General features: G+C 40.9%; 1 protein-coding gene across 1 annotated transcript; it reads left to right on the forward strand.

The window, feature by feature from the left end:
- The first annotated feature begins 514 nt into the window (after window positions 1–514).
- Window positions 515–4,344, forward strand: LOC123190765 (cysteine-rich receptor-like protein kinase 10). Its single transcript, XM_044603476.1, has 7 exons — window positions 515–1,344; window positions 2,628–2,726; window positions 2,816–3,000; window positions 3,088–3,298; window positions 3,407–3,644; window positions 3,733–3,886; window positions 3,958–4,344. The coding sequence occupies exons 1-7, from the start codon at window positions 681–683 to the stop codon at window positions 4,258–4,260; spliced, it is 1,854 nt and encodes a 617-aa protein (XP_044459411.1). The 5' UTR covers window positions 515–680; the 3' UTR covers window positions 4,261–4,344.
- The last annotated feature ends 14,003 nt before the right edge of the window (window positions 4,345–18,347 follow it).

Raw genomic sequence — 18,347 nt, forward strand, 5'->3', positions numbered from 1 at the left:
CACTGGCAAGAGCCGAGATCCACTCCGCCTTCATGGCCCTAAGACCATCGGAGACGGGACGGACCGACGACAACGCCGGCGGGAGGCAAGAAAAAGCCTAGCTTTTTGGAAAAGAAAGAAGAAATAGGAGTTCTCTACATCCTTAGAAGAAGGACGTCATGTGTGGTTGGGTTCACCCCACGATCCTTTTGTAATTCAGGTAAACCTGACAATTGAGTAATAAAGTTGGTTTATCGCTCAAAAAAAACCCTGGGAGACCGGGCGAGGCAAGCAACGCCACACGATTGGTGCCCAATTCGGTTCAGGTAGTGCCGGGCACACAGGAAACCGGGACAAGCCAGCCAAGCGAGGATTCGCCAACCGGGCGAGGCAAGCAACGCCACACGATAGGTGCCCAATTCAGTTCAGGGTAGTGCCGGGCACACACGAAACCGGGCCGAGCCATAATGCATGGGCTTGCGAAGCCTATAAAATGGAGGAGGGCCTTGGGAGAAGAGGACCAGAACGTGCATTTTTGAAGAAAAACCTACAAAGCAATAAAAAAAAGTGCACAACACAGCTCTCCAGATAATGTTTCTCCTCCTTAGCCTCCTTGTCGTCGGCGTGCTGGCCTCCGACACGCCGTCTGCCCGGCCCACCAGTGCGGCAAGGTGAAAATCCGGTATCCGTTCTGGGTCGATATGGGCGACGCTTGGCACTGCGGTCATCCGAGCCTCCGCCTCGAATGCCGCGGCCGCACACTCGTTCTGTTCCTGCCGTCGGGGGAATACGCCGTCACCAACATCCTCTACGACGACACAGTCGACGGCGACCGGAGGGTCTCCCTGTTCGACCTCGACTTCTTCTCACAGCACAACAAAGCCTGCCCGTTCGTCGGCCGGAATCTCATCCTCTCGTCCGGCTCCCACCCGACACTTTCACTCACCGCCAATGACACCAACCTCACCTTCTTGGTGAACTGCTCCTACATCGACGACAGCGCTGGAGCGGGACACCTCATCGACTGCCTCAACAGCGAGGAACGCAAGAGCACTTACGTGTTCCATGGCGACTTGCCCCCGTACGACTACACCACCCAATGCGAGAAAGTCGTCGCAGTGCCGGTTCTGAGAACGTCTCCGCATGGCGGTACAACTACAAACCTGCTTCACGACGTCGTCCCTGCGCCGAAAAAAGGCTTCGAGCTTAGGTGGTCGAGGTCGGCGGTGGTGAGTGAGTGCGGGGGCTGCGAGAATGCCGGGGGTTTGTGCGTCCACAAGCGGGAGGCAGGGAAGAAGTCTTGGACGTTCACGTGTGTGACAAATGCTAGTGCCGCTGCATTGGTCATCGCACCCAAATCTCCAGGTACGTATGACAGTGTATTGTATCCAGGTGGTTATTCCTTCACAAACCCGCATGTTGTCACTATTGCTTGCTTTACTTTTGGCATTTAAAATTGAGCCAATAACACTAGTGATGCTTGAACTTGGCGCAAACGATCAGTTTGGTGCTAGAACTTGTGATATGCATTGAACTGATGCATCATCTTGGCTTTGGCATGTAAATACGGTAAAAATTCCGGCCGTACACTGCCACGGTGCTGACGAAGCGTGATAGTGTGGTAGGGGACCCATTGTTGACGACTGGATGGCCAAGAGGGGCCCTGCTGTCCCTGGCTAGATGGCCAAATGGGTGCATCTGGACGGTTCTTTTTTGCGAACACCCCCTCAATTTTCTTCTCAGAAAAAAGCCCATGTAAACGCATATAACCCCTGAATCCCAATCTGTGTGTATGACCGGATTCGAATCTTAGACTGTACAACACGAAAGAAATAACCACGGGGCTGGAGTAGAAGAGTAGCCGCGCTTTGCCGCGACTGTTGATTGTTGCGTTGGCAGCTTATGACAGAGCATTTAGTTAACCTGCATAATTAAGCATCTTCTACCAATTTTTTCAACAACAAGAAAACATCATCTACCAAGAAGAAACAACAATGTGGAAAGTTAACCATCTTCTTGTTCAGAGCAATCTCCTCCCCTTCTTGTAGTTAAAATCTCTTTCCTTTTTCCTTTTCTTATTTAACCTCATCGTTATTTTTTTCCTGCTACTTGATGTCATAGGTTTTTGAAATATCGTTTCCTGCGTAACAGTACCAGCTCATGATATCTTGTTTTTAGATGCTATAAAGTAAATAAGTTAGATATAGAAACACCAATGAACCATTAATTTTAGAACAATCATACACTGTTTCATTTCAGATATTTTTACTGATTCTCCCACGAGCTAACAGCATGCATGGTGCATACGAAAGCGAGTAGAGTAGGTATATGAAATTGGAGCGACCATGCCTCGCATCATGTTTCACGACAAGCGACTTGGTATACGCCGCTCCTAAACAAATCAGTTTAAATTTAAACATGATTAAAAGAAACACATCATACAGACCATTGTGGTATCACCCGCATTAATCATGTAGAACTATCAGATCGTAAAAACTTTGAACTCAAAATTTATTTGGTATTTTTGGATGTTAAAGTCAGAGAATTTAGGTAGTAATAGAATCTAGAGAATATATGTACACTTAACTAAAGGCATGTTAAATTTTGAAAGCTTCATTCACTTGGTGACTATTTCTTATTTTGTGCAGTTAACAAAGAGGGTACTGTACTGAAGATTGCATTACCAATAATTGCTGGTCTTTTGATTCTCACATGTGCATCTTTTGTATGGGCATACAAGTTAAGAGGTAGAACAACTTTTTGTTTCAGTTTTTTTAAGATGCATTGTCTATGACGTATTTGTAAGGCAATATTGATGTGAAGGTATTCATCTCAGGTGAACGGAGAATCAACAATATTCAGAACAATGCTACGCGACAACCCTTGGACATATTCACGCTCAATGAACTTGAGATAAATATAGAGCTTCCGTCGGTTAGTTTTGAAGAGATCAGTACTGCAACAAATAATTTCTCAAACAACAACATGATTGGCAGAGGTGGTTTTGGAGTAGTTTATAAGGTAAGATGCCATTTCACGATAGTGATCTTGTTAGATTTTTTCCATTCTCGTGTTCACTTCAAATTTAAGAATTATGTATTGATGTAGGGGATTTTCGGAGGCGGAAAGGAAGCCGCTGTAAAAAGACTCAGTAAGATTTCTAGGCAAGTGGCCGATGAGTTCAAAAATGAGGTGATCTTGGTTAGCAAATTGAAACATAAGAATCTCGTTCAGCTTCTTGCCTATTGCGCTCACGAGGATGAGAAGTTGCTAGTCTATGAATACCTGCATAATAAAAGTTTGGATGCCTTCCTTTTTGGTATGTTCTAACTTATGGTCACAACTCACAAACCATTTTTTTTCTTTTGAAGACTTCTTGCAAAACTTTCTTTGGTTTACTGAGTTTATTTTGCATTGGCCTTCGAAGACACTACAAGGAGATCCATACTTGATTGGCCAACCCGGTTCAAGGTAATTAAAGGGCTTGCAAGGGGGCTTCTTTATCTACACGAAGATTCGAGGTTGACAATAATTCATAGAGATATCAAAGCAAGCAATGTGTTGCTAGATGCAAAAATGAACCCCAAAATATCTGATTTTGGTATAGCAAAGATATTTGAGGGAAATGAGCCACAAGCAAAAACTACCCACATTGTCGGGACACTGTAAGTAATACATGAAACCAACTTATAGTTTGACATGGTAATTATTTAGGGGTCAAATAACATAAATTTTTGAAAATGATTCAAACAGCGGTTACATGTCTCCTGAGTACGCAACGGAAGGTTTCTATTCTGTCAAGTCTGACACCTATAGCTTTGGTGTCCTACTGTTGGAGATTATAAGCAGATTAAAGATTAGTTCAGTCCATGTCATAGCGGATGACTCACCAAGCCTTACGGCTTATGTAAGTACATAAAATTCTCTATTTTCAAAAACTCAAAGCATCATAATAACTTTATGATTTCATTGGTTTAGGCGTGGAAGTTATGGAAAGATGGAAATGCGAGAGGATTGGTGGACTCGTCAATTGTGGAAAATTGTCCACTTGACATAGTCGTTAGATGCGTTCAAATAGGTCTTCTATGTGTTCAAGACTATCCAGATGATAGGCCATGCATGTCATCCATTGTCTCCATGTTGGAAAATGAAACAGTTCCGCTTCTTCCTCCGAAGGAACCTTTATACTTTCGACAACAGAACCATGGAACAGGAGACCACGGAGATAATGTGGGCATGTCCGTGGATGACATTACTATCACCGAGGTAGAGGCCTGCTAGATATTTACTTCCATTGATCTTTTATGTAAACATCTCTAGTTTGTATATTCATATTCGTACAAATAAATGAATAGTTTATGAATACATTGGAATCCCCTGTGTTATTTTCATATATGGTTTCCTTATTTTGAGAACTTTGGTAGTAATTTCTGCATCTTTTTTCACCTTGTCTAGTGGAAGAAGCTACTCGATCATGTGTGGATCACTTATGCGGTTGTTTTTCCTTCTATGAAACTTGTGCTTGTGAGCTTCCTATGTTAGTCATTCGGTATGAAGTTCTGAATTGGTACTTTTGTATAAAGGCTGGAAAAAGTTCATATTTTTCAGAGTTGGATGAAAGTGATGACTTGCTATTGATTAGGCTAGGTTTCCATGACTAATGCACATGACTATTCTTTTACTACAAAGTTGTGGTGGCCCGTGGCACATGGGACTTAGACTTCCCTTTAACTTGGTCTGTAACCACATTTGTAGTAACTTGTTTATTGTTTTGCCCCCACAAAAATTAAAAATAACCTATTACTCTTTTTTACACTTGAGGGGTCCAGCCATCCTTGTTTTCACAGTGTAGTGTATTACATCATGAAGATTGAAGATGATAGGTCCCAACACTGCTTAATTGGGTGCCGACTTCAGTCTCCAATGTTACCACATTGGTAAAGTAACTAAATGTGGAAAGCCACTCAAGGATCTTAGATATGCTTAAAATGCAGCACATATGTTCATTTTGAATTTTGTGCAGTGCATATGTTGATTTAGCTGATACCATCAGAACATAATCATATTCAAGCTTGTTGTTGACATCAGATTTTAGCACGAAATAAAACATTATTAAAGTGACCTCAAACGAAGATGTGCTCTAATGAAGAAGTTTTGTATCGTCGACATGAACATCTTTGAAGTCTTGGTCATCGCCATCCGATCTCATCTCGAGGGCCTAAGTTGTGTTGGAAGTACTAATATTTCGTTTTTAGGTTATTGTTTGGATGATTACACCTACAAAACGACCTCATATGAGAAAACAGTTTACATGGTTGTCTTAGCCTCGTCGAAATGGTCGATTTTGATATAAAAATCATTTTAATATGAGGTCGTATGCAAAAATTAAAGCCCGCTAGTGTGACCCTACCATCAGCAAAGAGTGACGCCCAACACAATACATCCATATGAGTGTCTGATGGTTAGCGTAAGTTATTGCCTGTTTTGCGCAAGTGATTCAGCCCTCAAGATGGACTCGCATAAAAAACGTTCAAATGAAAGTTGTTCGCCTCATCGAAACTGTTAGAATTGATTTGGGCACTTCTCCATACAAGGTCATTTACTGCCTCAAAAATGACCCGCGAGGTGCAACCAACTTTTAAACCGAGCAGTTTTGGAAACTTCGGGTCAAACATCCAAGTTGGACCTAAATTAGGGTTTTGTACGTGAATCCAAACCACTTCCTTGCACGAAAAGTCCAGCCGCCTTTTATATACATAAGGGATGACGACCGATTGAAATAACAACACAAAATCGAACAAATCAATCTATCATACTTTTCGTGTTCATCTATCTTTATCCCTCTCCCTTGCATCCTGCTTCTCGTTCTTCGTCATTCTTCAAGGGTGTGTTTGGTTTGAGAACCAAGTGTAATGGAATGGAATGGTTCCATTCTGGAGGAATGCGTCGGTTCCGTTCTTGCGTTTGGTTTGAACTAAAAAATGGAATGGAATGGTTCTATTCATGTGTTTGGCTGGAGAGATGGAATGTGGCAATAACTAGTCAATATATTCTCTAAAATGACTTCCTTTTATACATCAGCTTGACCAATATAGTAGCGATAACCAATAGAATACATGTATAAAATAATTCTTTTGTAGTTTTTTTGACATTTATAATTCTTTTGTATTAGCATACACGATGACATATACACACAAATCCATCACGTCTTGGCTTGCTGAGCTAGGGGATTAGGAGAGGAAAGAGCCGATCTCTGCTAGGATCAAAATTATATATGAACCCGTACTACCATCACCAGGATCCCTGCTAGCTAGCCACTCCTGCTCTCTGCTTGTCGATCGAGTCCTCCGCCTGTGCTACTGTTAGGGAGAATAGGGAGGTGAAGAGGCACGTGTTCATCGCCGCTAGCCCGTCGTAGCAATAGCTCGTCCGCAGCTCGCCCGCTGAGAGGATATTCGAGGGAGGTGAGAGCAAGATGGGGAACGAGAGAGGGAGAAATGACGGGGAGGTGAGGGAGAGAGCTGCGGCGCTGGCGCATATCGTGGTGGGGAGTTGGGAGACGAGGGTGAGTGACCGGTTCTGCATGGTTCTTTCGATTTGGAGGTACGAGTGGATTCCGCATATCAACTAAATATTCAGTTTCTGGGAACGGCTTGGTTCTCCTTTCTCGACCGAACCAAACACGCGAACGAGTCCTGGGTGCGGGTCAGACCCATTATGTTCCAGCTGGTGATACAAAACAAACACACCCCAAGATTGGAGGGCAGCGAACCTCGAGACTCTAGGGGTGCCCAACCCGACCCGGGTAGCCCGTAGCCGTCGCGTTGTCCTAAAGGGGTCCCTCCCGGGCGAGCAGGGTTTTGGGTCTACAAAAGCAACCGCCGGATTGTCTTGCTATCGCGCTTCCGGTGAGCCTCCCTCAGTGCATGCTGCCACACATCATGTTCGGCGTTGAGGGTACACAAATGACATGTTCGTGTGCGAGCACACTTTTTAGCGACTCCGTTGGGGATGAAGCTTCGAACGGTCTCCATTGCTCTCGATGAACGAGTTGCTATATACAGCCATTAACGTATTGGATGGCTGCGTACATTCGATTGGACCTCATGGGCTTTGATCTGTACGGACCCCGCACACAACGTGGAACTAAATCTGTGGAGCAGCAGCTCCAAAATTATGCTCGAGAGGGCCATGTAGGTGGCCCGGTAAATAATTACTGTAAACAATTTTTTTTAAGTTACTGTAAACGATTTTTGGGACAGCCAAGTCAATCCCGTGCGTCCGTGAGAGTGATCTGATGGCCAAGAAAGCCAAATCGTTGTGGAGGCTCGTAGGTGGTTCCATCTTACTCGTTTTGTAATTTGGAATGTGTGTAATACAAAAATCGCATTAGAATTCTGAATATCAAAAAGATAGATAATACAAAACTCACATCAGAATTCTGAAAAGAAAGGAATCTCACCTTACTCAGTCTTTTTTTGCTGCAAATAGCATGATCTCTGGTTTTCAATTACGAAGGGGGGAAAGTGTACAGCCAGCTGAAGAAATTCAGCTTACAGGAAGTGAAAATGTACGATGTGTATGAGAAAAAATAGACATAAAATATATGTTTTATAATTTTTAAATCATGTATTTAAAAATCTTAAACATATATATATATATATATATATATAATATTGCTAATGTATACAAAAATGTACAATGTGTATGGAAAAAATTAGACATGACACAATGATGTTTTAAAATGTTAAAAAATTGTTAAAATTGTATGTATAAAAAATTGTTAAAAATGTAGAATGAAACTAAAAGAAGAACCGAAGAAGAAAAAACAAAACCAATGAAAAAAGGAAACCAAAGAATAAAAACTAGTTCAAAAGATGAAAAAAGTGAAAACCAAGAAATAAACAAACAAAAACCAATAAAACAAGAAAGAAACAAAGAAAAAAGAATAAAAGAAGAAAGAAAAAGAAAAAACCAAAAAAGAAGCAAAAGAAAACAAAGAAAAACCAAAGTATAAACAAAAAGGAACGAAAAATAAAATCAGAAAAAATCGAACAAACACATCAGCGAATAGACTGAAGCGAGAAACATGCTACTGGGCCTTTGAACTCCATCCTCCCCGTCCTGCGACGCCGGCCCGAGCCTTCGTCCAGCCCCTGCGCTCCATCGACGCCACGCCGGACAGCCGCTGTCCTCTTCCTCCACCTCACTGGAGAGCCACCGCCCGCCATCGTATTCCTCAACCTCGGTTGCTCCTCTCTGTCTTCCTCCTACCTCACCGTCAATACCACTAGTTCCCCTACCTCGCCGTCAAGCTCGGGACCCAAGACTGGTATGAACCAACTCACTGCTATCACTATGGGAAAAAATGCTTACTGAAGTAATGTGAACCAACTTTCTTCAGTAATGGGAACAAGAAAAAAAACACTTTCTTTAGTAAGCCTTGTTACCGTTTTATAGGAAACATGTGTTATCATGAATTTGAGGATGTATGCCAACATGTTGTGCTTCTGTTGTGCATAACCATGTACTTGTGTTATAACCTGATTGAATTTTGGTATTTGTGTACCTGTGTGATCTCACTCAGAGAGCCTCCTGTAGCATTTTAGTATTCTACTGATTTTACTTTTAGACCAAACTCTCTATATTCTACTGATTTCTCTTGTGGCTCCTCTGTTTGTCCAGTCTGTTGTGGCTGCTCTGTTTTTCCAGTATAGATAGCTTTAATTTTTGTCTTGCACATGTCAGTTGAAGTGTGGATGAAAATGCTTTAAGTAATGTTTTGTTCAATATTTAATTTTTCCAGGCTTCTGAACAGGCACATGAAAAAGAACAGCAAACGAGAGGATAGCTAAACTATCTGGTGGTGTTGCTGTCAGTACATATTGAAGATCGACGAGGAAGAATTTGGGGTTGCTTCTAGAGGGGATGTTTGCATCTTTCACCCTAGGCAGACCATAATGCAAAACTGTAACTTACTCAGGTGCAACCTCCTTCCCAACCCTTATGCTGCAAACCACGCCTACACTACCCAGAAGATTTCTCCCTAGTTCGGTAGGCGATGGAGGCACGGTCACGTATTAGTTGAATAGCATCAATGCACATAAAAAAACCCAGCCCCTGCCGTTAATTAGTACTCGCTCCGTCCCAATAGATACATTTGTATCTGGACAAATCTAAGACAAGAATATTAGGTTGGAGGTAATACTATAAATCTTGCTGTTTAGGAGCTAGCACTGCAATTGCATGAGTGTGTTTATTAGTTGATATGGTTTTACCTAAATTGCAAGCATGCCTCCATTTTTGTCTGTCTATATTCTTGATTTATTTATTTTTGTAACAAGTAGGTGCAGCTTGAACAAGATGTGGGTACAATTGTAGGACATGAGAACCTAAAATTGTACATCTCTAAATATTATAAGAAACTTTTCGGAGCACCCGAAGAAAGTTTCATATCTCTAGATGAGAGCGCGATCGGGAACATACGTCAACTCAACGTAGAAGAGAATGAGGTGTTGTCTGCTCCTTTCACTGAGAAAAATGTGTTTGACGCAATAACGCAAATGAAGCATAATAAAACGCCCGGGTTGATGGGTTCCCGGCGGAATTTTATCAAAAATGTTGGCATATCATTAAGGGAGATCTTATGCCTATGTTCCATAATTTGTACGATGGTCACTTAAATCTGTTTCATCTCAATTTTGGAACAATAACGTTGTTGCCAAAGAAGGTAGAGGCTATTCGGATTGAGCAGTTTCGACCGATCTGTCTTCTCAATGTAAGCTTTAAGATTTTTACAAAGATTGACACGAACATGTTGACACAGATAGCTCATTCGGCCGTGCAACCAACTCAAACTGCCTTCATGCCAGGACGACACATCCTAGAAGGGGCTGTTGTCCTACATGAAACGTTGCATGAAATCCATACGAAGAAACTAGATGGTGTTATCTTCAAAGTGGATTCTGAAAAAATGTATGATATGGTCAAATGGCCCTTCCTCCAGCAAGCCTTACGTATGAAGGGGTTCAATGAATCTTGGAGATCTCAGGTGAATTCATTTATACAGAAAGGCAGTGTCGGGATAAAAGTCAATGATGATACAGGTCATTATTTCCAGACACGTAAGGGGTTACGACTTACGACAGGGGGACTCCATGTGTCCTGTGTTGTTTAACATTGTAGCAGATATGTTGGCAGTACTTATTGGACGGGCTAAAGAGAGTGGCCAAGTAGGAGGACTCGTCCCCCACCTTGTAGAGGGGGGTGTCTCCGTTCTACAATACGGATGATAGTATTATTTTCATGGAACATGATCTTGCAAAAGCTAGAAATATGAAGCTTGTTTTATGTCTTTTCGAGCAATTGTCTGGACTAAAAATCAACTTCAATAAAAGCGAATTGTTCTGCATTGGGAGAGCGAAAGAGGAACAAGACGATTATAGAAATCTGCCTGGGAGTCAAATGGGCTCCTTACCATTTAGCTATCTAGGCATCTCAACTCATCATAGGCGTTTAACGAACAAGGAATGGAAATGTATAGAAGATATGTTTGAAAAAAACTAAGCTGCTGGAAGGGCAAGCTAATGTTGTATGAAGGTTGGCTGGTTTTGATAAACTCGGTTTTGACGAGTTTGTCGATGTTCCTCTTTTCTTTCTTTGAAGTACCGGTAGGGGTACGGTAAATACTTGACTTCTATAGATCCCGATTCTCTTGGCAAAGTGATGAGGCCAAGAAGAAATACTGATTAGCTAGATGGGATATCATTTGTAGACCAAAAAACCAAGATGGACTAGGGATCAAAATTTAAAGGTTAAGAATAGATGTCTGCTTAGCAAATGGCTATACAGATTATCTATTGAGACCGAGGGTATGTGTGTCCAAACCTTGCATAATAAATACCTAAACTCTAAAACTTTGGCCCAGGTTAATGCTAGGCCAATGGACTCACCCTTTTGGAAGGGGTTAATGAAGACAAAAATAACTTTCTTCCAACGGGTGAAGTTCCTAGTTGGTAATGGTACCACTACTAGATTTTGCGAGGATACATGGCTAGGGGAAATGCCTTTGGCTTTGCAATACCCATCCTTATATAATATTGTGCAACGTAAGGAGGGTTATGTCGCCACAGTATTAAACTCGAAACCACTAAGTATATAATTTAGGAGATCCCTCGTAGGGGAACATTGGAATGCTTGGTTGCAACTGATCCGTAGATTGATAGATGTTCAACTTACACACCAGGCAGATACAATTAGTTGGAAGTTAACCACGAATGGAATTTTCCCATTCAAATCCATGTATTATGACTTAATTGATTCCGGGCTATTGTCGAGATCTTTGCACATATGGAAGATTAAAGTTCCGCTTCGCATAAAAATCTTTATGTGGTTCGTTCACAAAAGAGTCATTTTGACCAAAGGTAACTTGGTGAAACTGGTTTGGTAACTCCAGGTGTTGTTTTTGTGATTAAAATGAATTAGTTAAACACATATTTCTCGAGTGTCCACTTGCAAAATTATTATGGTGATCGATTCGTATAGCTTTTAACGTACATCCCCAATGAGCATAAACACGTTATTTGGGACGTGGCTTAATGGAGTGGACATACACATAACCTAACATATTCGGATAGGGATATGTGCACTATACTGGGCTATATGGAACAATAGGAACGATATGATTTTTAATGGAACAAAATTCAACAATTTTTGCAGGTTATCTACAGAGCTACAATTTAGATCCGTATGTGATCATTATTCACTCATGCGGACTTCAGGCAGGTTTTGGCTATTGGGTGCAACCACTGGGAGATGGTGGCACGGGCTATCTTCAGCTGATTTGGAGGGCGAGCTAATAATAGGCTAGGTGTGTACACTGTGTAGTCATCGTAGCCTGTTTTTAATCGCCGGATATGGCACTTTATCCCGGATGTGGCGCTTTATAGATTAATTTTTTCTAGACTTTTACTCAGGATATGAGCTTCTTTGAACCTTAGGACTTTGTTACGTTTTTTTAATAATATGGCTGCATGCATCAATTGATGCAGAGGCAGGGGGCCATCCTCCTTTTCAAGAAAAAGGTAGGTGTGTTAAACATGTCTCCCATGATGAGAGGCACCGAATAATGCCCAAACCAGTTTAGTAGAAGAGCACTCAAGCTCCTTATCACACAAGCAAGAGTGAAGTTTGCGGCTAGATTCTATAGTAGTTAGAAATCACGCCTTGGTGCGCAGTGCCTGGCTCAACCCGTCGCCCAAGCGTGTAAACAAAATATATATTGTTCCGAGAAGAGTCATGAGAATGGACGAGTTTAATGCATAGAAGCATGAAAATTGTTTCTAAAGATAATATAGTTGTGTCCAACCATGACATACCAAATGCTAAGTAACATTTTGTCTCCAAAAGAGAACATAGGAATTGCGGCTTTGCCGCGCCCCACCCGCCCCATCTATATCCAACCCGCTAAGACATACTTCCCCTCTCCGAAAAAGTTTGTCCCTCAAATTGATGTATCTAGCACTAAGTTCGTGTTAGATACATTCATTTGAGGAACAAGCTTGGGACAAGTTTTTTTTGGACGGAAGGAGTAGTTTATATTTCATAGATGTATGGAATGAAAATGTGATGTCCATGACATGCCAATCGTAAGCAATGTAACATGATATACCAAAAATATCAAGGTTTGATACCTTATCCCAAACACTTCTGCTTCGGTACCCCCCTCCCCCCTAAGCACATCAACGGTTCGATTACCCTATACCCGTTCATAATAAAGGGCAAGATGGTGTTTTTCAAAAGTACATCGCGAGAGCTCGTATAAGTGAATTCAAAATACTGACAAAATAAGAGAACATCAGGCCTAGAACTCTAGACCTCCCACTCGAAGGCAAGCACTGTTGGCCCCCTCACCCCAACATTGCATGTGATATATTCTAGCGCGAAATATATAAGAAAACATAAGAGCGTTAATATATTTGAAATATTTTCTGAATTTTTTTGAAACTTTTATAGAAAAATTGTGAATAATTCTGAAATGCCGAACAGTTTTGAATTTATAAACAAAATTTTAGCAAAGATTTTATGAAATTTGAACAAAATTTCAAACCATGAACAATTTCCGAACATCTTTCGAAACATGTTGTGGTTTTTTTGTCTTGTTTCCCTTCTATTTTTATTTTTCTCTCTTTTATTTCCTTTTCATTAAAATTCATGGACTATTTTTAAAACATCAACCTTTTTCTTAAAATGAACATTTTTCATTAATATTTTCTTAAATTTGTGATCTTTGTTTTCAAATCGGTGAACATTTTTTTAATCCATGAACTCTTTTCGACTTCTACGAACATTTGTCAAAGCCTGTGATTTTTTTTCTCAAATTTGATCAACTTTTTTAAAATCCGCGAACGCTTGGGTGGGCCAACAGGCACCCGATGGGAACGATATCATCACCTAGTTGAACCAAGGCATGAGCATATTTTTTATTTTTCTCTTTTTTAGTTTCTCTTTTCTTTTTTCATTAATTATTTTTTCTCCTTTTTTGAACTTTATTATTCTTTTTCAAATTGTTATAAAATTGAAATATTTTTGGAATAGGAAAAAAATTTGTTGTTTTCAAATATTGTTTTCAATTTTAAAAATGTTCTAGATTTTCAAAATATGTTCCTGGTATCTAATTGTTTTTCACAAATTTAAGAAATTTTGCATTTCTGAAAAATGATAGATTTCTAAAAAGTATGTGGTTTACAATTTGTGACAACATCAATTGTTGGGTATTTGTTCATCTTTTTGGGAAAAGTGTTCTAGTTTATAAAATTTGCATACACATTTGAAATTCCAAAATTGTTAAGAGATTTTAAGGAATTATTTGGATACAAGAAAATGTTCATGTTGTTGATAATGACTAAAATTTCAAATACCATAGGCATTCAAATTATAAAAAACTACATGCTCACGGATGCACCTGTCTCGCCTAGTCGAGCACACTCCTAAAACTGGTATTTTTTGGACTATGAATAAATGACCCCAACTTCTTGCATCCTGCAACTGACATATTAGGTATCCATGCTAGGTTTGAGTGACTTCCGACACCGTTTGCACGTTGCGACATGTCCGGCCATTTATCAGCGGTTTTTCATCGAGAAAACACAAAAATGTAAAACTTGTCAAAATCCAAACAATTTGGCATGATCCCTTATAGAAGTTGGTGGCAGAAATGTTGGGGTCATTTGACGGATGTCAAAAAATAGCATGCTCTCAGACGGAGCCTTCTGTCCTACCCAACTTTATATGCATTTTCTAGGGTTTTCCCCCACGCAACCAAACTTGGATCCACTTGGTTAATATTAAAAAACAAGGTTGTCCCCCACAAAAAAATGAATGAATTCAGACCGAACGCATGTTGCGTCACGTCCGACCCGTGTTTTAGGGTTTTTCACCGAGAAAACCCTAGAAAATGCATAAAATGTCATAAAATAAACATGGCATGCATGCTAGCCATGGTGATGCCAATGCGTGAACAAATTTGGGTTTGTTTGGTAGAGGTAAAAAAAGTGCTTCGAGACATGCCCTGTCGGCCTACCTGAACGGTTCATGATGTACATGGTGTGTTGGCTACCATGCATGAAATGACATCAACTTTTGCCAGCATGTGGGCATGCCCAAGGTAGCCACTCACACAAAATTTTAATGAATTGGAACACCGAATGCACGCTGTGTCACGTGCGAGCAGTATTTTAGGGTTTTTCACTCGAAAAACCTAGAAAATGCATATAATGTCAGAAAGCAACAAAACTTGGCATCCATGCCTTCCATGGCGACGCCAATGTGTGAATTTTTTTGGCTCCATTTGGTTAATGTGGGAAAATTTGGTTTGAGACTTATACTACGGGCAAACCCGAACGGTCCCGGTTGAACATGGTGTAGGTCCTGCCGTGCACGAAATGACCCCAAATATTTCTAGCATGTGAGCATGCCCATGGAAGACCTCCATGCAAAATTTGGAAGATTTCAGACACCAAACGCACGTTGCGTCACGTACGTGCAATATTTTAGGGTTTTTTCACTTGGAAAACACTAGAAAATGCATATAACGTAGAAAGCAACAAAATTTGGCATGCATGCCATCAATGGTGATGCCAGTGTGTGATTTTTTTGCTCCATTTGCTTAATGTAAACAAACTGGTTCGAGACTTACACTACAAGTAGACACGAACGGTCCCGGTTGAACATGGTGTAGGTCCTGCCATGCACAAATTTACACCAAATTTTGCCTGTGTGTGGACATGCCCATGGAAGGCCTCCATGCAAAATTTGAAAAAATTCGGACACTAAACCCATGTTGTGTCACGTTGGGGCATTATTTTAGGTTTTTCACTCGGGAAAGCCTAGAAAAAGCATATAATGTCAGAAAACAACGGAACTTGGCATGCATGCCATCCATGGTGATGCTAGTGTGTGGAAAAAAATAACTCCATTGTGTTAACATATTTTCTCTATTACATGTTTAATAATTTTCAAATACATGGTCAATAATTTTCTATACACATTAAATATTTTTGAAATGGTTGATTAACATTTTTGAGTATGTAACATAACTAATAAGTACAGAGGGATAAAATTCAAAAGAGTAAATGCTTTTTTAAAGCATTTAATATAAGTTTTGATTTTTTTGCCTAAAACTGATATTTTTTTATTGCTAATAATATTTCAGTTGTTTGAACAGGTTTCATAAAAAATAAGGAAGTTCAAAAAGAAGAAAAATGAATTAATAAAAAAACAAAAAATTAGAAAAAAAAATTAGGCCGTTGTCCAACTAGGCGACGACATCGCTCCCCTTCAGCGTCTGTTGGGCCAGAATGAAGCACTCGCGGATTAAAAGAAAGTTCATTGATTCAAAAAGGTCCCTGTATTCAAAATTCATTGACAAATTCAAAAAATATTCCTTTCTTTAAAACTTGTTCGAAAACTACAAAAATGTTCTAGGAATTGCAAATAATGTTCGAGCTTTCAACATTTGTTCAGAATTCAGAAACTGTTTCTGTTTATAAGAAAATTCTACACAAATAAAAAAATTCGTGAAAATTCATCAAAATAAATTAGTTTCACAATTTTGCTCGTATTTTTCCTAAAAAATAATTTAAATTCCGAATTTGTTAGTGTTTTTCAAAACAGTTCGCAAAATTTAAAAAATTTCCATGTTCAACTTTATTTTTGCTCTTTCTAAAAATTGATCATGCTTTGATTTCAGCAACTTTGGAACACATATTTTTTTTAAATGTTTATATTTTAAATTATTTGATTTTTTGAAAAGTAAAACATTTTTAAAATTTTAGAATAATTCCTTTGCGTCGCACTGTCTATTCGGGGAGCTCCTAGTCAACGCTTTAATCGCCGATTAGGAAGCTGGCCCTCATGCGCCAGTCGGACGCTGCCTAATATTGCGCCAGCTCGCCAGCTTTGCACGCTAGCTTTGAAAAAAGCTCACAAGTTTAAATCACAGTCAACGAATTTGGAAATTGTTTAGAAGTTAAAATTTTAAAACTTCATGACTTCGTAATTACGAGTTAAACATTTTTAAAATATCATGAATTTGGAAAAAATATGAATTTGAAAAGTGTTCATGATTTAAAATCTCTAAAAAGTTCATGAATTAAAAAAAGGTCACTAGTTTGTAAAAAGTTCACAGACTTTTTTAAAAATGCAGATTTAGAAAAATGTTTCATGAATTTTGAAAAAGTTCACAAATTCAAAGGAAATTTTGTGAAAAATATAAACAAAAAAGTAAAATAGAACGAAAAATAAAGGGAAAAAACGAGCGGAAACCGTGTTGAAAAAAGCAAAAGAAAAATCTCCCAGGAAAACCTTGCAGAACTTAAACGGGAAATGTACACAACAAGAAGATGTAGTAGAACTATTCACAACCGGTTATCATTCCGGGCTGGTAACTGCAGTTTAACTAAACCTGTTGGTTTCAAGTTTGAATATCAATTGACGCAATATTTTTTGAAGCTTAAAAAGAAAAATGTACGCGTACGTATACTTTTCGACTAAGTACAATTATCAAAGGTCTATATTGCCCTTTATACGTTTAGTAAGGAGGGGGGAGGGGTGTATCGAAGCGGGGCTCTATTAAATAATAAAGCCAGATTATGTTGATTGATCTAAGGTTGTATAGATTACATCCTTCCTTATACAACCTTAGATCAATCAACATAAGGTGCTGTGGAGGAAGACCGTCAGAGATCAGCGGATTACAGGAGATATAAGGTGCTGTGGTGCTTAATTGTTCACGATAGTTAATTGTTTGTTAGTTTTTTAAAAAAAAAATTAGAAAAGGAGGATGACCCTGGCCTTTGCATTTGGGAGATGCATGCAGCCATTTTATTGATTATTTTTAAGGACCTTACAAAATAGTACAATAATATGCCTGAATTCGCCATCTTGCCAATATCTGCCGCTACTCCAATCTGTATGATGAAGAGGTGCAAGCTAGACCAAATACCCAGACCTCTCATCTAAGCCTAACATATAAAGCCAGAGGCCCCCGACCGAGCCACATACTGAGCCCGGGGCACAAACCGGTCCGACGCACTCACATGTGTCGTCGCCGTCATCTTCCACTGATCCATCTTCAGAGCAGATTGATATACCAACCTTGGCAGGTGTCTCCGCCATCGACACCACCATGACGCCAAACGACGACCTCCACCTATGCGGGTCCATCTCCAAGCAACGGATGCAGATCCATGCTAGGATAGGGCCGCACCACCGCCGTCGCCCACCACCCACAAGCGCCACCTAGCCCCAAGGTTCCCAAAGCGGCACCTTCAAGAAGGGAACGACGCCGTGAGCGCCGTCGCCACCCAACAAAGTTAGGGCTTTCGTCCGGGAAACCTAGGGGAAGGGGAAGTGAGGGGATTAGTCCATACCGACGCCTCCAAGGAGGGGAACGGCGCCCTCAGGCGTCGACGCGGCCGGCCATGGCCGACCAGGGATTTTGCCCCAATTAGATCCCCGCCACCAACATCGCCTCTTGTACAAAACCGGCGACCCAAAGAAGCACGGCCCGACCAGGCTGGCCCGCACGCCGAACAGGGGAGGAGGGGAGGCGCTAGATCGCGCGCACCGGCCACCGCAGAACGCCGCATGCCGCCAACGACCACCGGATCCCGCCACCCGCGTAGCCGGGACGCTAGATCCACCGCCCGCACGACTGCTAGCCGGCCGTGCCTTGCCAATGGAGCCTTCGTTCCAGATCCGGGGTTCCCCACGCAGAGGCAGGGCAACCGAGGCCCCACCGCCACCATCCTTGGTGCCCCGGGCTTGCCCGGCGGCTGCCTCAGGCGGCGGCAAGGAAGGGAAGAGGG

Source organism: Triticum aestivum, chromosome 2A (assembly GCF_018294505.1).
Source record: "Triticum aestivum cultivar Chinese Spring chromosome 2A, IWGSC CS RefSeq v2.1, whole genome shotgun sequence".
Lineage (NCBI taxonomy): Eukaryota > Viridiplantae > Streptophyta > Magnoliopsida > Poales > Poaceae > Triticum > Triticum aestivum.

Bases quoted from the DNA above. Each gene is read 5' to 3' on its own strand.
- LOC123190765 (XM_044603476.1), top strand. From the start codon at position 681: ATGGGCGACGCTTGGCACTGCGGTCATCCGAGCCTCCGCCTCGAATGC. The intron at 2,727-2,815 runs GTAGAACAACTT...TATTCATCTCAG, and splicing joins ATGGGCATACAAGTTAAGAG to GTGAACGGAGAATCAACAAT. The intron at 3,001-3,087 runs GTAAGATGCCAT...GTATTGATGTAG, and splicing joins GTTTTGGAGTAGTTTATAAG to GGGATTTTCGGAGGCGGAAA.